Genomic DNA, 23,622 nt, shown 5'->3' on the forward strand with positions numbered 1-23,622 from the left:
AAAAGTTGGCTAAAAACTATTAATTGAAATAAAACCACAGGTCATTAAAAACAATAAATCTGCGCTCGGGTCGGTCTTTAACCAGATACTGACATATTTTAACACGAAATATGTGCATACAAACATTTAAGTGGTGCTTTGACATTTTACTTGTGTAGTTCTGCTTACGATTTTAACATCCACCATGTACACACCATAAGAGGCAACGACATACAGTGTGTGAGAGAAATGAGAGACAGAAAGGCTGTGTGAATGTGTGAGAGAGAAACAGAGAGAGTGGCTAGACGAGTCTCATAACTAGGTCCGTGAGTACCCTCCAGGCTGGCAGCACTCTTTAATGTGAAAGTCATACGAGACACCTGTGATTAACATCTGAATAAAGCTCTTTCAGAAGTGTGGTGGAGAACTAACCCTCTGTAAGCCGCGTGCAAACGATTCACTTGGATGGCCACGCCCTTCTCTCCACACACTCAGGCCAGGAGCAGTTTTAAAAAGCAGAGCACGGAGACCTAGACATCTGAACTTTATTGGGGAGCAGGGGGTGTGTGTGAACAAACATTTCACTGACCACGCCACTCCCCAGACCTATTTCCCGTTTATGATGTTCCTATCAGGACAATAATCACTGAGACCTTTAGAGTCAAAAGTAGGTCACAGAAGGAGGGCAAAAGGGAGAGGTCACCACTTTTTTCCAGGACACGCTCGAGCGAGAAGCAGAGCTGACGAAGGCTATTTATAGCACTCTTTGGCTGTAATGATGTAAAACAGAGAAACGGACAGGTGTTTGCGATATGCAAGTTTGCAGTCAAACGAACGGGACAGGAGAGAGAGAGACCTTAAACATGGAGGTGGCCCTGGCAAAAGACACGCCCAGGACACAGGAGAAAAAATGGCAGAGAATGTTAGGGGTTCAGTCAACTTGTCAGCCACGACACACTCCGAGACTGATCGCTAGAAATACTTGGAATAAGGATGAAAACTTTTCTGTAAAGCCTCTTCCCTTGTAAGTGAAGTAATTCATGAGACTGGACTACTAGCAAGCCCAAGTGTCTTGTGAACAGCGCTCACTCTTATTGCGGCAGACAGCGCCACCTTGAGGCACGGTGCATCAGTAATCAGGACGAACTGTGTGGCTTGTAACAGTATGTAGATGTACAACAAGTAAATGTCTTTTGCCTGCTCTGACTGACCCAAGGAATAACCCACCGGGACCACTCACTCTCGTTACAAAGCAGGTTTTCATCGCCTCGCCCGAGCTCCCTCCCCAGTGGAGGCCCAGACATCGACCCCAGTGCAAACAAGACAAAGAAACGGCTGTCGGCCATGCTGTTCACATTCACCCTGTCTCATAGCAACACCAGCCCCGGCCAGAGAGGTGCAGTCTGTATTTCTGTACAGGACTGAGCTGTGCAACAAGTCATCTGCTGAAACTACACTCGGGTAACGATGGCTAATCTCTCGACGGACGAGCAGCCTGGCGGTAAAACCTGACACGTCTCGGCCAGCAGCCCCCCACTTCCCTCTGGACCTACTTCTCGCCATCCCGAGATCCCTGTGCAAGCCCCAGTGTCCACTGACCTCACACAGAGACACCAACTAACATCTCATACAGCAAAACACGGGTAGGTGTGTGTGTGGTGGGGAGATGAGGGATGCGGAGAGTCACACTGTCTGTCCCATTCTAATTTTGTAAGTAAAATAAAATTTCAGGGTGGGTGAGTGAGCAGGTGGGGAAGAGAATTTGCAGGAGGGGAACGAAGGTTGAGGTGGGGCCTGTGGGGTGGAATTTGGGTTTTTACGCCGTCGGCAACCACGGCTGTGTCGGAGGGAAGTAGGGGGCTGAGCCAGCAGGTGTATGCAGACAAAGCAGCAGGCCTGAGACGAGATCCGAACCCCGAGCAGCCAATGCTCACTGTATTAGTGGTAGAAAAAAGCGATAGTGACCCTGGATAATCATGTGTATGCTAGATGGTCCCTTGTACATCTTTGAATGAAACACCACCTCAGCATTTGATACACTATCTCAAAAATGTAAAATATAAAATACAAAGGATCACTTTGGCAATTTAAATCCCCCTCCCTACCAAAGCAGTGGTTAACATCTTGAGCTCACCATCTGCTGCCCTAACGTGTGTGGGTGGGTTGGGGGTGAGATGTGTGTTGGAGGTTGGGGGAGGGAGTGGTAAGGAGCCCATACGTCTGACATCTACGTGCTACGTGCCTTTCACGTAACGAGCGTTTTTATCGCAAAAAACGAGGTGCAGCCGACAGTCGGTTCACTGATGTGCGACGCGCCTGCTGGGTGGCTAGTGGGGGGGGGGAGGATCCAACATGGCTGTCGTCGTTAGCTCCCCCTCCTCCCCCACACACCACACCAGTAGTCAGTCGAGTGTAAAGTGCACACAGCGTGGAGGTCGCTGCTCTCGCCCCCACCCCCCACAGCACACACGACACCGGGGTCACTGCGCACACCTCCCCCTCCCGACACACCCTCACCGCTACTCCGCGCGGTTTTTGAACTTTATACATTAACGATAAGCACAAGTAGACACTAAGGGCAGCAGTGTGGCACCTTTCACACCTCGTGCATTCATAAAGTCTGTGCATCAGGTTGTGTCAGGTGGTGGGCGGATGTGAATGGCGGCAGGCTGCGGATGGAGGTTTGGAGGTGTTCACATTCCGCGGCGAGACAAGTTATTTTGGTTATTTTTTCAGATCCAAATTTTGTGTCTTATATACGTCTATCAAAAATCTTTATGTCTGTGCATCTGAGCAAGAAGGAGGAACTGTTTGGGTTGCTGGAAAAGAAAACCACGACTACACTCAGGTCACTAAGTCATATTCTGTCTCCTGCTTAATTGAAGGCCATCGTCAAGGCGACCTGGGGACAAATGATCGGTGTCTCGATTTGTTCCCCTGGAAACCAAACATGCGGGTGCTGTGCCCACCCGCCCACAGCAAGTGACGAAGTGAGTCACTCAGGGTAACTCAGGGTACAACTGCTCACCTCTTTACAGCCACCCGACTTATCCTAAGTTCGCTTCCTACATTTTTTAAAAAAGAAAATCTACTCTCAAAAACAAACAAAAAATTGAATAAAGTCGTTCAACCCGAGAAGACGATGCACACTGTCTCCATGGCAACTGATTACAACACAAAAAGTAATTCCGGTGACGGCGGAGCGATACATTCAGACTTTGGCTGTTGTTCCGCGAGCTCAACACGGCATATAGTTCCAACTTCAAAGTCATTCTTACACAAAATCTGTACTTTCAGACATGAAAACTTTTGCACGTTTCTATTATATGTTGAGCAAAGTTTTATTTCCCGCAAAATATGACAAAGCATGCTTTTGGTGGAAGCGAAGGTAAAAGTCCAGCACCTTCCGACCTCGTGTGCAGCGGTCTACAAGGGTTCTGCCTCAATGAACACATGTATCTATGTTTCGCAAATACTTTTATAAGGCTGTTATTAAATCTTTTGATGACTATGACTCACTTTCGACCAACGTGTCCCGTAAAGAAAGTCTCCAGCTGTCACTCAGCAGCGGGTCAAAGGTCGCTGCAGCATTGACATCGTGTGCTGGGTACAGCGAGCCACTCACACTCGCACATTTATGAGCAGAAATCGCGATGAATCATGCGACAATGAATCCGCGGAAAACTAAAAATTCTCCACAGCATCGGGTCGTGGGTCATTGCGGGTATGCTAATTTTCCTGGAAGCACAAAGACAAACGATTCGTCAAAGCCTTTTGTTTGGCCACGGTGCGTGCGTGCGTGAGGGCGATCTGAAGACAAAACGTTTCTAACTTCACTGGGAAGTCAACGACCGACATGGCAGCACCCCTTCCAGTTTTGTATCCCCCTGTATGCCAGTATGAAAACCTAGTCCACCCGACTACACTCAAAATTAAGTCTTGACACAGTCTTGTGGAAATCGGTAACGCGACTGTACAAGCTCATGGAATCGACAAAGGAGACACACACCAGGTGTTGGTGTCCTCGCCACCGAGCGCTGGTCTCATTGCAAGAACAAGATCCTTGTTTCGGCCGGAGGGCGTCAAACTAAAGGCAAGCCACCACCAACCAGTAAATGTTGCAAGCATCACACACACACAATGAGTTGTTTACACAGGCCTTCTGCCCGCCCCAACTACTCACAGTACTCACCGGCAAAGGAACAACAGACAAGAGAAATGACTCACTAAAACCGGAATCTTTTGTCTCGAGTTCCAGCTTCATGGAGGACGAGTTGTAATCTGTTTCTCTGTCGGACCCACGCATGATGGACTTGACTGGGTGGAAAGAGTTTAAAAAAATTCTCGAGCTGTGAACGAGCAGCGTATTCACTGGATGTGATAACGAGAACATCTGTATACAACTGACAGACATTCGGAGGTCGACAGTCCAACTTGTGGAACGTGTATCGTAGTTGGGTGACACTCGTCTGTGATACGCACGCTTTAACCTACGTTTTAAAGAATTGTCATTTTAAAAATTATTTATCGAGTAATACTAAACCATTTTTTGGAAAATGAAAACAAACACACCATCATGGTACAGGTGGTGCTGCCAGTCTGTCACAGAACGCACTCCCTGGTTTAACGAGGAAGGAGGAGGATATTGCACACAATACACACCTGTCTAAAAAAATACTCCTTTGAACCATACAAGGATTTTCTACCTCTGACCTTACCTGCAAGTCCTACCAGGCATGCACTGCCATCCAGTGGTGTTGCCGACTCCTCCCCATGTTCACACTACTATGAGTACAAACACTGTATATACACTGGCAAGCCCAGATTTGCTTGTCCTACAATTTCTTCTGGCCCTCAATGGGTTTGTTTTAAATCTCGTCGCTTGTTTCCTACAAGAATTCTGCTGTCGGTGCTTGGTGACTGGAAGAAGTGACAAGTAGGAATTTATGGGTAACAAGGGAGGAAAGGCCGCCTTCTCGAGCTTTACGACCTGAGGGGTTAATCTTCTCGTTTCTTTTACTGCGACTTGAGCTTCACAACGGTTCCCGAGCTTCACACGAGAGCCCTGGAGGACAAACTCATGGCAGCAACAATGACAATAAAAGGCTGATAGTGTACACGTGACGAAAACAGGCGGGAGGGGGAGTGGACTCCATAAATCTACTGATCATGAACATCATGTGGATACAATATGCCATATGCCTTATCAGAAACGAACCTGGTCATGTGAACATCTACTCCAAGCATTTCGTTCAGGCTTGTTAAACTTTTGTATACGTGCGCTAGTTAGTCTGATATGTTTCTCTTGCAAAGCCATGGGGATTATACACTTAACCCCCCCTTCATCCAGATTCTCGAATCCCTTCCCACTTTTTATGGCGAGATATGGGACTTTAACATGTAATATTGTGCCTACTTCCATCAGAAATCCGTTTGTTTGAACGAACGCTCATTTGGGATTTCAAATAAATGTGAAAATAAAAGGAAAACAAATATTCAATAATCCATTTGTAAAGATGTCTCACTCGTGCTGATTCACCCTGATTATATCCACAATGCGTTAACTGTCAACAAAAACTATTTTCTCCCTCTACCTTTAAAATAAAACTCCTCTGGTTGTCGGATCCACCCGTGTCTACAGCAATGAGCTAAGCACAGCATGTCCCGCTTGGTGCTGATACCCGTGGAGATTGTGACAGTCTGGTCACTGGATATCGGGTACAGCTGTCTCGGGCTCCGATATCTAATCATATTTCCTGCTTGGGACGTTTCTTCCTAATCTTTATGTTCTTTAACGAGGCACCTTGTTAGGGCAAGGGGAGGTGGTCTTGGTTCACAGGGGGGAGAGGAATTACAGCTCTATTTCCATACGCGATAAAATGTGTTTAGCTGGATTTTTTTTCAGGACCCTGGTGGCAAAAACCACATTATCCTGAGGTCTCCCAGCTTGCTGGGGGTATAAAGTTGTAACCACCTGTTGTAAAGGTATATGGTTTAATCCCCTTGCTGGAAATCTACCCTTTAGCAACGTTAGCTCTAGGTGGAAGCGGATACCCTGTCCCCGCACGTGCAGGGAGTAAGCTCATACATGTACCCTACATCTGATATGTGGAGGGAACCGAGAAACATGATGCTCGTTCAGCGACTGCATGAAGAGTTTGGTAAGGAACCAACCGCAGTCTCCAGCTCTCAGAACCTTCTAGCGATACATCTTGTGTCTTGACACTCAACCCACAATGTAGAAGAAACAATTCTCCTCTCACATTTCTGGGTGTTAACAGTAACAGTAACCTATACTCTAGAACTGTTTCCCTTTGTATCGGGAAGACCAGCTCACCTTTTGTTTTTGATGTGGTTTGCAGATTCTGCTCTTGCTGATGATCTTGCCAGCGTACACTGTGTAGGTCTTCAGGCTGAGCAGCTCGTAACATCGTGCAAATCCACCCTGAAAAAAAGTAATATAAGGTAAAATTATAAATATTAATAAAACATTTGCAAATGTCTTCCACCGCTATTTAATTCACTCTTTGCCCAAATAAAAAGCTTCTGCTCCTGTGCGTTACAACTCCTTCTAAAAGCCTTGGAATATTTTATTAAACACATTGTCAAGTATACCCCTATGACCATCTGTGTAAACACAAGTTATTTCATACATTTGTACGTAAATGGCTTTTTGCAAAAGTTGAGAATTGTGAATGACGGAAACAGGACGATCGCTTGCACATCAGGGGCGATAACCCACCTGACGGTCTTTCTTGACGTGCTTGCCCACAACCATCCAGGCCTACAGACCAACAGGTCCACAGTCCCACAGGTCCACAGACCCACACCCTACAGTCCTACAGACCCACAGTTACCAGTGTTACTTTTTTCGTTCTTTATATTTTTGTACCCAGCTGCTGAATCAAGAGATGGTGGTGCTGGTGGTGGGGTAGGGGGCGCGGTGGCACAAGGATGTCAATACGACTTTTATCATACTCCTTCATGCACTAACACATGCAACACAAAATAATAAATCAACGCATCCTAACAAAACATAACTTTTGGTTTGACTACCAGCGAAACCATCCGTTGATGCTGATGGACTGACCGACATCCTGGTCATGCAACACGTCTCCCGTGATTTTCCGAGCCACACCCGAGGGCCGGAGGGTGAGAGGGACTGAGAGATGTTTAGAGGCGAGCAGCGTGAACTGCCTTCCCTCGACCTTCAGCCTGGGACAGGAGATCGTTACCAGGGTGTGGTCACCCACCTGTTTTCACCTGTCACCAGCAGGACGCTTGAGCTCCCTAGTCCTGTCTACCTGTTCACCAACAAAGATGTGGTTCATGGCGGCAGAGCGGTGCTTGCTGGGAGTTGCTGTAGTGCAATGCTGCAGCTGTTTAGCAACAGGAGAGCACAGAAGTCAGAGGTCAACAGTCTGGCCCACATACTTTGTACACTGTTGACTTCGTTTGGGTGATATATAGATACAGGGCGCAACTCTGGAATGCTATCCCTCCGGACACGGAGGATATCAGGTCGTGCTGTCAGAACGCACGCGGCACGATTCTAACGTCCACGTGATCAGAACAGCAACACGACGGGTGCACGATGACAGGTGAACTGCGTGTGAAGAGCAATAAATGCACACCTAACCACGACAGTGGCAAGGATTCTCATACCCCGGGTGCATGCGCGTGGTCCGGGCAAAGAAATGAACGCCACTTGAAAGTTTCGATCTGCTCCGACAAGGCAAGCAAGAGAAGATCGATGGTGAGCCACTCACACATCTCCATGTCTCAGCATCTTGTGGGACGATTGCAGGACGGAAAAGCTCACTTTGATCATCAGCTGTAGAGACGAGATTTTCCGACAAATGACAGTTACAGACAAAATTTAACATTTGTAGTTCGTCTCCATTTTAAGCGCTCGTGAATTACCAGTAAATATTTTGTTGATTCAAAAGAACAATTTTCTGCGAGTCGGGAAGAAGCGAATTTCGTTAACCATAATACAATATTTTTCTTGAGCACGTGTCTCGATCATTTATAGATTCCCCCTCCCAAGCCCTGAAGGAATCGAGACCTTTTCCAGTCTGTGTATGGAAAGACAGGAAAGATGTTTGCTTGCTCTGTCCTTTCTCTCTAACTCCAAACAAACAAAAACAAAAGGAAGACACCCCAGAGAGAGAACAAGACATAGAAGCACATTGTTTCCAAGCAATACCACGAGCATTTCGGAGTCGACATCCGAAAAAATAAAACCCTGGTCATGCACAGTATGGACTTGTCAGCGTCCACAGCCAAGGACCCTGGGGCCATCTGCCTGCAAACAAGTGACACTGAGCGCCGCTCACAAACCCACCGCCGACGACATCGACAGCCCGAGGTCAGACTCCAAACGTCACACCACAGGTAGAAGCCGCTGTCGGTGCTGACCTCACTGGACTTGGGTCAGACCCGTGTGTCAACATTGGGGACCGAGGGCGGGATGCTGAAGGGGCTTGAAGGGAGGCAATCGCAGCAGAGGGCAAATAATAGCAGAGCGAAGGAAGGGGATAAGGGGAAGGAGGTTCTGCTGAAGGGGAACTGGGATGGTTCACCAAGAAAGCAGCTACGGTTCTATCACGATATAACAACTAGTGCTGTCGGCAGATGGTGCGGGATGGGAAAAGAACACAGTGTCCACGACGAGAACTGAACACAGCACACCTAATCGTCAAGGGAGAGGTGGCAACAGAGGGAAGAGATGAGAACAAATTCGTTTTGGCTATAATCTCTCCCTCCTCCAATCCATCACCTTACAGCCTACACACAGCGGCTTAACTCTGTCCGACAATGTTTTGTAGTACTGTATCCCCCTTTCTCGCATCCCCTCTTTCCCTCCAGGATGATTTCCTGTCTCATTAGTTTCCTCGCTAGGTCAGCAATGGCTCGGGGACACAGGGGTGGGTGGGTAGTCGGGGTGTGTTGGGAAACATCCTGCCAGTTGTACAGGTAAATCCTAGAATCTGCAGAGTCGTGCTGGCCAGCACCTCCTTCCCTCTATCCCCACCCCACTGCTGTTTGGTGACCCTACCTGGATGTTAGAGACAGGTAAATAAGTAATTTATCTATCAGCAGGTCTATTAATAGCTCAGAGACTACCTGTCGTCTGACTACAGGCTGATACTGTGACCGCAGGTTGACTCTTGCTTCTCTCTCTCACTCCCTCACACTCTCACTGGCTTATAAATCTCCAGGCTGGCGGTTAGCAAATATCTTACCGTCCGTTTTTTTCTACTGGAATTTTTCTCAACTGTCACACACGCGGATGTTGCGACCTACTGAATGTTAAATAAAGCTTGTGTCCGCAAATGTGTGGTTCAGCTGTAACTTAGCTTCATGTATTTTTTCACTCATTTACCACAGTTTGAAGAAAGAAATGGAAAAAAAAAAAAAAGATTGAGAGACGACACTTTTGCGCGCATGTTCGGTTGTTTTTGTTTTTGTTTTTTTATTGCTGACGCGTTTTGGGACCTCGGTCAAGTTTTGAAGGACAAGTGAAGCCGAGGAAACAATGTTTTGGAAGAATTTCCCTCTCGAAATCAATGATGGCGTCTGGTCTATAATCTCAGTTTCGCCGTTCATTTTTTTTCTTCTCTTTCATCTCCTTCCCTCCACTTTGTGTGTGTGTCCACAATGGCCGAGAGGAATGGTCGTTGTTTGTGGATTCTGATTTGGAATCGCCTAGCAACAGACAAAGGGGAATCTGCTGCGGTGCGCCGTTGTTTGTGACGCAGTGAGGTCACGTGAGCTGACAACGGTCAAGAGGTTCGAACGTCCTTCACTCCTTCACTCCTCCTACTAACATCTTTCTCCTACCCTCAGCCCAGACAGCTGTGTTCTTCGTGCTTCGCATGATTTCAAGACTGTCTCCAGTCTCAGACCCCACCCATCCCGTTCTCTTCCCTTTCCATAGAACGAGGTCCGCAGTTTCTTTGTCCTCGATTGTCCAAGGCTCGACACATCCCGTCCTCGTCTCTTCCTTGCAACCGTTGCCCTGAGAGTGACCCAGGGTGACAAGGTGGTGTGGTCTGTAGAAAGCTGCTGCGGGAGGTTTGGCGGGTGTCGGGTGGATGGATTCACAAGGGGAAAAAGACCAACGGAGCCTTTCGCGAAAGTCTGATATGGACTTGAAGGGTCAGTCTATAAATAGTGGTGAGGTCAAGGTGACAAGGTGATAACACTACAGGTGAGGTTAGCTAAGCGTGTCAGGCGTCAGTCTCAGGTGGCTAACTCCAAAGGTCGACACCTGCCGATGTAGCGAATCGAAACCTCCGGGCGTATCTAAACGTATGGGTATTGTCTGCGCATGCGCACGAAGCGAAACTTCACTACCGCCTGGTAGTTTACTTGAAATAAAAGTAAAGGACGAAACATTACAAAACATTACGAAATAAAATAGCATTGCAAAAGCAAAATTATACAACTCACAATATGCTTTGATCTGGTTTTTGATAAATAAACCCAAGAAAATATTTACTAATCCATCGGATGTTTATTTATCAAAAACCAGCTCAAAGCATATTGTGAGTTGTATAATTTTGCTTTTCCAATGCCATTTTATTTAGTATGTCCTGTAATGTTTCGTCCTTTACTTTTATTTCAAGTAAACTACCAGGCGGTAGTGAAGTTTCGCTTCGTGCGCATGCGCAGACAATACCCATACGTTTAGATACGCCCGGAGGTTTCGATTCACTACACCGACACATCAAGCTTCTCATTTACAGGTGTCGCTTTCCATTTGTTGATGCCTCCTCTTCTCACTCAGACACAGGGGGCAAAAGGCAATAAAATTATAATATTTTAAAATTACGTTCAGTGGAACTGTACAGCATCTCCTGTACCTCTCCACAAAAAAGCTCATACGCTGACTATATCACTGCAAGACAGCCAGCCCTGTAAACAGATGTCACGTGCAGAGAAAGAACAGCGTGCCCGAGACGAGAGCTGAACCCAGGACAGTCAACCCTCAGTGTGTTGGTGACAGGCGCTAACCGCTGTGCCACTGGACAGCCCCAGTGAGTCAATCTGCGGAACACAACTCAGTTCCAGCCTGCAGCTTGTAGTTCCAATCCACGTTCTTCACGCGTCTCTCCAAATGATTTCAACAGGTGCGTTGGCAAGAAGTGTGGAACTCATTGCTGTTATCAAGCAGGTTATCACCAGCATCAGACCATAAGCCACCCATGTGCAGCTGTGCTTCTTCTTTTATATATTTTTTCCATGTAATCTTTCCCACTGGACGTGGTCTGACGTGCTTGCTTGCTTCATTTCTCCGGTATTCGTTTCCTTTTCCATTCTGAGAAAAGCTCCGAACATTGACAGACTTTCCGCACCATCGACCACCCATGTCTTCTACCTCCTCGTTATGACCTCTTCACATCCGGAAGATAAAATCGAGCACGACCTCCCCACACCGGAAGACTGCAAGCTAAATCCGGCCAGACAAGCATTTGGCTTCGCACTATCAACCCTGAAGGTCCAGGAAAATGCAACCATAACTTTGTTTATCATAACCGAGGACGCACGCTTTCGAAAGAATAAAGATAATGTCCTAAATATATTTTCTGCGAGGTTTTTCATCTCTCTGGCACGAAGTTTTAGATAACTAAGTAGCGTGCGCCGCAAAGAAAACATCTCAAGAATGTCCAATATATTCTTGAAAATCATCGCCGACAGGTGTAAATGCAATGCCTCAAAGCACTGCTCGAGGACAAGACGAGGGCAATGAAGTGAGTGACGCAGGTAGTAACCACAGCAAGGACTGGAAGGAAGGAGCCACACGCAGGACCGTCCATAAAGCCAGCCAAGCTAAAGTAAGATTTCCGGGGGAGACCGCCGGATGCCAAGGCAAGCAAACCTCCATTCCATGAAGATACAGGCCGGCAACTCCACGATTAGATTGAGGAATCAAAATTTGCGAAGCCTGCGTGCAGCGGCGCACGTCCTCACCTCCTCCCCCAGGCAAAGTCTGGCACCTTCTGTGCCAAGTATCTGTCCTCCACAGGCTTCTGCATAGTTTCACTGTGGCTGATGGTGGACATAACACAGACCCAGCTTCGCTGATGGTAAATGACTCAGCTGTGGTCCGGAAGTAATGAATTAGCGGGTACGTGCAGGTATATACAGGTATATACAGGTGTGTGTTGCTCTTAATTGTATCTTACCAACTAGACTCACACACAAGTACACTTCACACGACAAACCTCACACAACCATCAGCATTTCGTGTCTCCTACCACGGCCAAGAAGTGGTCGCTAGCTGCCTCGTAAACGGAGAACAATGGAAAATGTAGAATACAGTTCCCAGGATGCAATAACAACTTGACTTCGTACCTTGGTTTAAAAAAATGTTTTTGTTTGAACGCGAGTTTCTTTTGGAAAATCTTCTCGTCTTGTTTATGACCTGTCAGTAATAAACCCTCGACAGAGAAAGTATTATAAGAAAAACTTCTCAGACACAATGGCGAGTTTCGGTCGTAGTTTTTGTTAATGGCTGTCATTTATCATATTTATCATTCACACACCCAGAACATGGAGAGGACCGAGGATAGGACCGGAGTCACCACGTTTACTGGCTGTCAGCCCTCGGTGTCATAAAGATTGTCGCTCCATCTTACTTCCAGGGTTGGGAGGCAGGTGACAGAAAGCACGTGAGCCAAACATACGTCACCCAAGGTGGCGCCACGTTCTCGTTGTTTCTCGTCCACTGTCCGCTGAGCAAACTAAAGATTTACTGAGCAGAGGGGAGGAGGGCAACCTTCTCTTGAGAACCGAACACACGGCAGGTGTCAACTCAGGGTGTCAGCGACAAAAAATATGAACATCTCATCCTGTCCAACATATCAAAAAATGTCTCGACATGTTTTATTTTTCTCTGAAGCAAGATATATTCTTGAACGTCAGTTGTCACGAATATATTATAATTAGAGGTGACAACAGACATAAACTTACTTCTAGGCAAAGCACAAGAAAATTAACATTAATTATCAATGTCCCAGTGGTTCCTGTCTCTAAAACACGTGGTCTTCAGGTAGCAGTTACAGATGCTGGAGATTTTTTAGACCCTCCTTAATTTGTTGAGGTTTAGTTTCAGACCCCCACCTGAAATATTGGACCATTTCGGAAAGTACACATAGATGTACAATGGACAATAAACAAAATGGTGATTGTGATGTAAGTCAAGAAGCTGCTGCTATTGCCATCGCGTTTTTGTGAAGGTAAATCTGCCATGATATCTGATAACAGCTAATGTCGAACTATCAGCTTTTAAGTGTTTGATTTATTTACACAATGTGTACAACCTAAACACTTGCACTTTGATGCCCCTGAACCAAGTTTTGTTTTGTGTGTGTACGCGATTTAGAGTTTTTTTTTTTACAAAATCAACGAACCTGTCTACGCGGTTAGAAACGGTGAGTCACTCCATCCACTGACAGGGAGGTGGGAGGTAGGGGAGGGGAATCAAGCAGTCAGGACCAAGGTGCTCGTCCACCTTCATGTCTCTACCTGTCTGGCTGGAAGCCTTTTCATGAAACCACCACACACATCCCATCACTGTCAACCAACACAATATGTATACGAGTCGGAAAGGTCAACAGGTTATAACCTTCGACACACAGGCACCACATAATACCAAAACTAATGACCACGACTACTACGGACTACACGCACGCCCCTTCCTATTGACCCTGGGGTCAGGAGAGCGGACTTTCTCCTGGAGAACATCAGAGGCCGCCATCACACTGTGCGACAATGTCGCATGAACTAGAGTTACTAGACGGTCAACGTTTATATATTTTCGTGGGTCTTTACCAATATTTCCCTCCGTTGTGTCTAAATTTCTAAACAACATTTTTCCGAAGTAAACCATTGCCTAATCAGGCAAAAGCTTGTTGACCAGCAAAAAACCAATTCCGAAAGCTACTGGGAGCGATGACAGGAACACGTGTCTGAAATATCAAGCGATCACAACTACAGCATTGTTCTCTCACACATAAATAATACGATGATATACATGATTGTAAATCTCTCTTCGCTGGCAAACGGCCTTGCCCCGACATTTCCGTGTCTCAGCTTCTCAGCCTCTGATGTACAACATGGCGAACAGTTGTCTCGTCCTGACAACCACCCTCCCTCGTCCCACCGTGTCACACATCGTGAGTGTAGGTGGGGGTCGACATGGTGTCTCAGAGGCACCAACCCCCGCGCCCAGGGGGACCAGTTCCCAGTCTTTGCTGCCTTTCAACCATTTGCTTGTTCAGGAACCGGTTGGTAGGTAGACCGGCGGTTGGGACAACCCTGGACTAGAGGTCTCTACAGGCTCACAGCCACCACAGGAAATACGAAATTAAAAATCAAGGACGTGTGCATGTATATATAAATTATATGTAAAGTCTCCTACTATTCCAACATCCAGGCAAGTCTATCTCAAACCTAAATGCAACGTATTTAATACCTTTCCCTCTTTCCATGTAATGATGTTCATTAGCTCCCTTCTTTCCCACGTGACTTGCTAATGTTGTTACATGCCTACATATATGGCCTTCCACATTTTTATGTTCGACTTTCTTGGAAAGAAAAAAAAAATTGTTCACAAAAAAAAACCAACTTGCGACACAGGCTTCAAAGTTCCCTTGAAAACCTCTCCCCCGGTGCTGGCGGGTTAACAACGCTCGCTCTCGTCCTCAAGGCGAGCAGACGGCGCCGCCCACTGACCGCTGGAGTAGATGTGGGGCGAGATGACGGCGCCATGGGCTGCAGCTAGTCGTCACCGTCAACTCGCCCAGCTCCGATTTCGTGACAAGGATGACGACGATGACACGGGGTGGGAGAGAAGTGTGTGTGGAGGGGGTGGGATGGAGAGAAGTGTGAGGGGGGTGGGATGGAGAGAAATGTGTGTGTGGAGGGGGTGGGATGGAGAGGTCGCAGGAGGCTCGACCCTCGCGCCAGCCTCATCACCACCAGAATCTGTCGTAAGCTGCGACAACAGACGACAATGAGGAAGGTGTTGGAGGCAGGTAGGAGTTGAGACCTGGGGAGTGTCGCACGTCTACTGCCTGGAGGTGGGTGGGGAGTGAAATTCAAATACTGTCAAATTCACATTGTGTCAAAAGTTTTCTAACAAACCAAGATTTACATCAACAAACCAAAAACATTCTTGGCTCCAAATGAAGAAAAGAAATTCCTATTCAATCATCCCTACAAAATACACAGCGGTTTCTCAGGTGAGGTTAGCATCTCCCTTGAACTCTTCACCCAATCCTAACCTGACCTCAACCTCACTACAGATATTAACCCTAACCTCAACCCAATCCTCTCCTCTGAAAACTACCTACAGTCCTAGACTAAAACTAACCCGAGTTATAAAGTGTCCACACACACAGGTAGGTGCACACGACCACGTGATTGCACAAGCAACACGACACGACAGGTGTGAGGTGCGCGCGCTGCACCTGATGACGTACACGGGGAGGGGGGGAAGCATCGCAATTGACTGGGAGCAAACATGGCGACAGTTGAGGCCCCAGGTCAGGGTGACACCAGTCCCACACACCAGCCTGCAGGTAACAGGTAACCGAACACAGCCGCCATCTAACACGTCACACGGTGTTTACTGACAGCTGGTAGTCGCTATACAGGGGTCTCCTAGCTGTCTCCTTGCTGACGTCACTAGTCGCTATACAGTGTCTCCTTGCTGACGTCACTAGTCGCTATACAGTGGTCTCCTTGCTGACGTCACTAGTCGCTATACAGTGGTCTCCTTGCTGACGTCACTAGTCGCTGTACAGTGGTCTCCTTGCTGACATCACTAGTCACTAGCTGTCTCCTTGCTGACGTCACTAGTCGCTCCCATTGTGAGGTACCCGAAATCAAAGTTTCAGCTAGTGGGACTAGTAACGAGGGTGATGGAGGGAGTGAGAAATGACTGAGAAGCTGGTGTAGTTGATGATGCTCCCCTCGGACACCTTCGTCACGCCCTTCCTCCACGGCAGACCGAGGGGTCACAGGTCAAGCAGGACCAAGAGGGGGGCGGGGGAGAAGTGGAGAATTTTGTATTAAAATAATTTTACTTGGGATTATTACGTATTCGTGATGACGGCGTATTGGGAGTAACAGCAAAAAGTAACACAATGGCAGGCAAATGATAGTAATCATCATCGTCGTTTTCGTTTCTACCTGCTCAGGGCGGCCTGTGTTGTGTCATCGTGCCCTACCTGTAGAAAGTAAATAAACGCTGCTTCACAAAGCGGCAGCCAACAGGGAGGTGACTGCACGTTGCTATGCAACTATCCGCCATGAGGGCCGTTGTTTTCTTTTTTTTTTTTCTTTTAAAGGAAGGAGGGAAATGGCAGCGTCCTGTACAACCGCCGGTTACTTCATCGTTAACAGACGGCGAGGTCAAAGGGTTGCAGTACTGACACCTGGCATCAACGGACTGCAGCACAGTGTATGCTGTCGTCATGTCAATAAAATGTTGTCATCTTGTCTATAATGATGATGTCCTCGCTAGTCGCTGGCACTGTTCATCCAATGATGCTGTGTCTACTCACAATGTCTACTCGCCCTCCCTTCCCCCTTGCACAGCTTGCCAGGCTGTGTGCCATCATTTTTTATTATTATTGTAAATGCCAACGAAGTAAAAGAAAAAAAAAATAACAAAAACCACGCTACACTATAGCCGACATCTGACCGGAAGTGGTCTACCCTCAGGTTGGGATTAAAGTCACATGCTTGCAAACTTCTCTAAGATCATCCATCACAATCACAAGATTTTCAAGGCAAGATTTTTAGGTAATTATTTAGCTGTGGATTTCAAGAATATGTTCCGCCCGCTTCTTCAAATATTTTTCTCTGCCCCATGGAATGTCTGTGTATGTGCGTGTTGTGCACGTGTGTGTGTGTGTGACAGAGAGCTGTAAGACAGGAGCAGGTGACAGCTAATTTGTCAAAAGCAGCTCAGGTCGCTGAACAAAAATCCATTCAGGACAGTTGATGATCTCTGTGCCCAGACAGTGATGGTGCTGACAGAATGTGTTGGTGTTGTGTCTCTCTAACCTGTGAGTTCACGTGCAATGACAACAGCATCCCACGAAGAGGCCATGGTGAGTGTTCAGGACACAGGCTGCCCCATTCACCCTCCTGCCCCCTCCACCCAACTGCTAGCTGCCTCCATGCGGGATGACAAACATCGACACCCTGTGGCTGAGTTTTTGCGGTTCTCCCCGACTTTCTTTAATTCAAAACCCTAGTCTCCCTTACCCAACCCCAATCCCAAACGGTTCTTTCCCATTAACGAATATTTATAGTTACTTTTTCTTTTACAAAAACTGATTTATGAAAATGAGTCACTAATTAAAAAAAATTAACAAAAACCTTGGTGGGCGACCTGTAACTTAGATGTCCAGTCTTGATAAACATTTAATATAAACAAACACAGATTTAGTCCCAATGGGAGGCTGATGTTAATTTAGAAGAATTATTATCGAGATCCTATCTACAATGTAGTGTTGTTTGGATGTGTTTTTTCCTGCATCAACTACAAGCTTCTCTCACTTCTCTCGCCCCCAGTACAACAGTTGTTTCAATGTGCACCGCCAAGCAAACGTTGCATGCCGGGAAATCAGGTTAATCAAGTGCATGAAGGTGTCCTGCTTGTTAGCCAACAGCTGTTTGCTCAGGAGAGCAAGGTTGGTGGGGGGTGGAGTGTAGGGTCAGGAGGGTGAAGGGAGAGTGTGGGTCTGTGTTGGGACAAGCATTTCAAAAGCAGCGGCAGAAGCTTTGGCGACCTTTAAAAAAAAAAAAAAGGCCAGATGCTCACCCAAACCCAGGCTAGTGGCTAGCTGCATGGTCACCGCTAAACAGGCAGCTAATGTAAACATGTGTAGCTGACAGCTAGCATCCTACAGACATAATGTGCATCGGGCCCTTAGTTGCTCTTGGTTTTATGTTTCATATCCGGTTCGCGAGAAAGCATTCTTTTCTTTTTCTTTTCTTTCAAAAGTAGCGGAACTTTCGGTGAGACTCGGTACTCAAACACATTATCCCTGCTATATTCTTTATTACATTCTGCCGATGGCATGTGCTGTTGTCCTTTCGTCAATCATCAGTGCTGGATGTGAGTCACCTCTTGGCACACATCCACAGAACACAACTCGAACCCTTATTTTTGTAATTCGCATCCAGGGACCTTATGACAATATTTATTAATCCACAGATATCCTTCTTTTAAGAAGACATAAAACTCTGTTCATTGATTGCATTTGATGATGTTAGTGACAGACGATTACACATATTGTTGTTGTCAGAGTCTACAGTAGAGCACTTCAAAGGGCGACAAGTCGAAAGCGATCATCTCTTGAAGTGCGATCTCATCGACTGATGTCAACAAGACGATAACGCACACAACAACAATAACATTATTCTGCTGCCAGTACCAGGTCACGTGGTGTTGGGAGGAAGATTGCTGCCCCAAACCCTGTGATTGACTACAGGCATCAAGCTGACACGGAACTACTTTCTGGGCGGAAGACGGTTTCCCGATGTCAAGCGACGCACTTCCCTGACGGCCTTCCGCTGCCTCTATCGCAGGCAGACACTCGGCTGTGAGCTGAGCTCACTCCTGTCTGCCAGTGATGGCAAGAGAAGGCAAGGAAGCAGAACTCTCTTTCCCCCAACTGAATGTTTTTGCATCCAAATTGACAACAACAAAGCGCGGTCACAGTTTTCCGTCAACAAGTCCTTGTTTCCCTCCAGACAACATTCCAGAATGAGTGAACATCAATGAACGTTAATTAATGTCACTACTGATGTAGAGAAAAGGTTTAATTATTATCATCAAATGTTGCGCTTGTAAACCTGCCCCTGACCTTTGATAATAAATGTTTATGTTTTATAATACAGTTTAATACAAGATGTTATACGGGATGAAGCCTCCGGCCTGAACTACACTTTCTACCCTCGGCATTCCTCGGCAATTACTGTACGTGATTTACGCACGCTCCCACGTGACAGAAAGTTCGTTCACTTGTGTTCACTACTGTTTTCCTGCTCTGTACGTGACAAACCACGTGAGAAGGATGAGAACTACAGTTCATGTACACTCATGAAGACAAGTGTTCTGATGGGAGGGACGAGCACACGGACACACACTACAACATACACAAGTGAGTTGTCACCAAGGTACGCCAGCTTGTGAATGAGATGAAACACGTGTATACTTCTTGGAAAATGTTTATTCCTGAAATATATTTAGTACACAATGACTGAGCAACAGTCCCGACACTCTCACACAAATACCGAAGATGATGTGGAATGTAAACAAACCGACGAACGCAGATACATGTGAACCTCTGAGTACTCCATCTCCGGCAAACAAACTTCATCTTTCATAATATCTACATTGTGGATTGTTATTCTCTGTCGACTTTTTCTGATGAATACGAGGTTTTGTGTGTGTGTGTTTTTTTTTTATTCAGCTATGCCTGCACCCCTACTGGCACCGCGGTGCCAATGTAACATGATAATCTGCGAATTCTTTTTTTTTTTTCACTTGCTCGCCTGATACTCTCGCTCCCTCACTTTCCCACGGTCGGCAGCAGAAGTCGAACAAAGGCGAGCAGCTCACACTTCCCTCGCGCAAAGTTCGCGCCGCCTCTGGTTGCTAAGGGCCAGTCTTATTTACATAGACAGTCAGGCCGGTGTGGCAGGGACAAGTTGCCTTTCTCGGGCCTCTTCAAATCCTTCAAGCTCAGACACGACCGTGAAGTTCTTGCCCCCCCTTACACCTACACTCTCCCCCTAAACTTCATCCTCCCCTCCCCTCCTGCTGAGCTACAACCTCGCCAAGATTCCAAAGGGCAGGCAACACAGGAAACTGTTTCCCCCCGCCGTCTGTGGAAAGTATATCCAGTTTGTCCTGCCCTCCGGACGGACCTCGCCACAGCTGCGGATGTCACGTGATGCCTGCTGATGCAGCTGGGGACAGGAGTGGCAGGAATTGGAAGCTGGATTCTCTCTCGTTCCAAACATAGAGCTGAAGAAACGCGGGTATCAGTCGGACAGGGTACCTCGCTCATTGAGGAGGGAGAGGCGGCCCAGCTGCCACCTTCTGACTGAGATAAGGAGGCGGTGACAGATGTTCCACATTGCCAGTCAGGGCGGCTCTGGCACAGAATGACAGGGAGAAGGGTTCCAGAAGAACTGAAGGTTAAAAAAAAAAAGTACTACTTCCAAAAATAAAAAACAGCTGTCAAAATAAACTCTCAAATTTCCTTGATATGCTTCGGCGTTAATACTACCAAGCGGCGGTGTGCACGGAACCATCAGCAGAGCGAGGACCGACGAGGGCATGGCGATAACATCCCGAGATTAACGAGCGCGCGATAACCTTGGCCTTGGTAACGAAAACTGAGGTCTACTCACGGGAAACACTGACTACACTAATGTAGGAGACAGGACGCTAATCGCTTAATGAGCTAATCTCTTAATCACCGGCTTTCGTGAGTGGTGGTATCTCTACCATACACAAACAGCGCTTGTAGCAGATTCGTTTCCCTTCTGAAACTTGCGGACGCTTTCAAGTGCAGACAGGAAAAATCGCAAAACCAACACACATCATGCCCCCAACAACCACCACCAACACCACCCACCTCCTGTCTCAACCACGGTGACGACAACGCCGCCATCTTGTCCTCTCCACAGCATCAAACAACCGCTGGATGCGGGGCCTTTGATGACCAGAACAGGGAGGGAGACGGTCGTGTCTCAAGACAGGGCAGGCAGTGCAGACAGCTCACCCTCCCCCCTCAAAACCCCGCAAACACCATCACCAGGTACACACAACATGTGGGACAGTCCTCAACATCAGAGGCTCAACACCTGGCAATAAAGCCAGTGCATAAAGGTTAACAGCATAAATTAACGAAATAAATATAAACTTTGGCCCGCGGTTCAAAGTTGAAACGAATTTGAGAAAGGAATGGACTTGTCTAGACCAGAGCACAGGTTGAGTGCTCACCATCCGAAGTCACTTTATCAACAGGTAGTGAAGCAAAGCAAGCTTGCAGGATAAGTAAGGTGCAGATGGAGTCTGGTACTGGAGGCGGAGTGACCCGTGGCACCTCTATCAGCAACCCTTGAATTTGCGGCGCTGGTCTTGTGAACAGGACTGTGAACATGTTCTCATAGGTTTTACCGTTACTTTGCCTCCATGTAGCATGACCATGTAGCTGTGTTTGGCTGCATAAGACCTTCCTGTCGTGGTTTGGAACTCACCCCTTCCTTCCCCCTTGTTTTGCTTGTTTAGGACCAAGCAGCCACGCATCGCTCCACTCCACTGCATCCTCCAACACACTGAGCCATTATATTATTACTACGGATGTTTTCTGGCCTTGACAGAGTAGCATTTAATTTATTACAGCCGTGTTATTAATGTCCCTTCCAACCACATCCACACATTACTACAACTGCTGCCATCCCCAGCAAGTCATCGCTCTCAACTGCTCCGGTCCCATTGTTTGGGGTCTTGAGCGTCTGCCAAGAACAGGTGAGATGCTCTGTCGAGGGATCAATTTTTCAACCCCAAGCAGGAAACCTCTAGGGTCTCTCCACATCAGAGGCAAGTGGTCAGAGGACAGTGCGCCAGGTACACACAGCCCCAGGCTAGAGGTGGAGGGAAGAGGAGGATGCTGCTTTGTATGGATGCCTGGCGCTGGGCTAACAAGGAACTGGAGGACAAACATGGCGATGGTTGGCGCAGCCATCAAAAGGATGTCTGCCGCAAGGACCCGAGAGATTTCCTTCAACAAGGATGAAGTTTGAGTTCCGCCATCCGCACGAGTTCACTGTATCACGCTTGGTTACAAAACTTGAGAGAGAGAGTGGTTGTGATTTTTTTTTTTCAAAGCTTGCAACTATTTTAACTATTGTTGTGACTTTTACAAATCATGTGTTTCTACAACTGTGTGATTTTTATATATTCTTAAAATATCAGTAAGCTGTTGGGTTCTTCCCTAATTTTGCCACATTAAAAGGTCAGTCTTTCAAAAGATTTAGTAAATATCTAGCTATTTGGCTATTTTACAGACAAGTAATGAGCAAATTTTTCTCGTACAATCCAATAACTTGTTCTGCTCTTCTGATCTGAATCAATTCCAAATTTCGTTTGACTTCAGAGAACCAAATTTTCAGCTGTTACTTGTTAATGTTTGCATGATACTACCAAGATTCATGCGTACAAACAGTATTTATAAACACAGATCCCACTATCCCTAAGAGGAATGGCTCTCGAAACTTTTGTCTGATGTTTACGATGGTCAAGGTGTATAACTTCTAACAACATACTGTTAAAGGTTACATAACTACAAGTAGCATCAGAGTTTATGTTTGTAGACCTAATAATAGCAGAAAAAACAATACTTCTTAGCTAGTGCTAAAACTGCTTTGGGGGATTATTTCAGAGAAAAGTGGTAAAGCTCTCATTTTTCATATTTCTCTTCCAGAACAAACGAAGGTAATAATGATTTCTATTGCACCTTTCTCCACCATCAAGGTGAACTCAAAGTGCTTTACACAAAGAACATCACATAAACATGATAAATGCTAACATAATACAGTCATCAATTCTGAACTCAACAAGGAAGTATGAGGAACGGTCGGAAAAAAGCTAACAGGTTTTGTTCCATTTATCTTATCTAGAGTAGCATCTGAGTAGGCCAAGATGCCCACACTGTATATCCAGTCAGATTGTTTTGTGTCTACACACTGCTATAGTCAGTATCACACTCAAACTATCTGGGCATAGTCGTTTAGCTAAGTGGTTCTCAAAGTGTCATCCACAGACCACTTCTGAGCCGCAGACATAAGTCAGGTGGTACATGGCTCTGTCATCATGTCAGCAAAGTGATACTTTTCACCTTAATATCTCATCAAAAACTACATTCATCACATTAGCTTTTTAAATAATAAAGAACTTTATGAAGTATGTAACTTTATGTAAACTTATTACTACTGTCACAAAAGTACATTTAGTTTTAAACTGTAATGAAACAAATGCGGCAATTCAATTTTAAAATTCACAGTACAGACTGATTTTAGGCCTTGGTGGGCCACCCTGTTTGTTACTTTACCAAAGTGGTCCGCATTCTGAAATACTTTGAGAACCACTGATTTAGCTGATAACAGATATCATTTTAGTCTTAAAAGCTACTGTACATATCTTGCATTATCTTTACCAAAATCAGCAACTTACTTATAGACGGTTATTCTTGTCTGACTGAATTTTTAACATTTGTGAAGATATTTGTGCACAAACATCAAACTGAGTTTTGTTAATTATATTAATTAAACTTTATTTTCGTTTTACTCAAAAAACAAAGAATTACACCGAGTTTGATTTCTTCTACAATGGTGTGACTTTCCAACAGCCTTATGACACCACCTACCCCCCACAACCCCGATTACTCAAAAGGGAATCTATGCCCCTCCTCTTATCAAATCCTAAACAAAGAACAGCAGCTGGAGCGGACCCTGTGTTTCTTCCCACGAAGGCCACAGCACAGCCGGGCTGTCAGGTAAACACGTGGTCTTCTGACAGTTGACACATTGCTCCACGGT

At 46.3% G+C, this 23,622-nt stretch overlaps 1 protein-coding gene across 1 annotated transcript in view; it reads right to left on the bottom strand.

Moving 5' to 3' along the window:
- The window catches only part of LOC112573623 (serine/threonine-protein kinase PLK1-like), a 40,725-nt gene that overhangs the window by 13,526 nt on the left and 3,577 nt on the right, over window positions 1-23,622 (bottom strand). Inside the window, 1 exon segment of the mRNA XM_025254157.1 lies at window positions 6,317-6,424. Coding sequence (XP_025109942.1) covers window positions 6,317-6,424 — 108 coding nt within the window.

This window comes from Pomacea canaliculata, linkage group LG10, assembly GCF_003073045.1.
Source record: "Pomacea canaliculata isolate SZHN2017 linkage group LG10, ASM307304v1, whole genome shotgun sequence".
Lineage (NCBI taxonomy): Eukaryota > Metazoa > Mollusca > Gastropoda > Architaenioglossa > Ampullariidae > Pomacea > Pomacea canaliculata.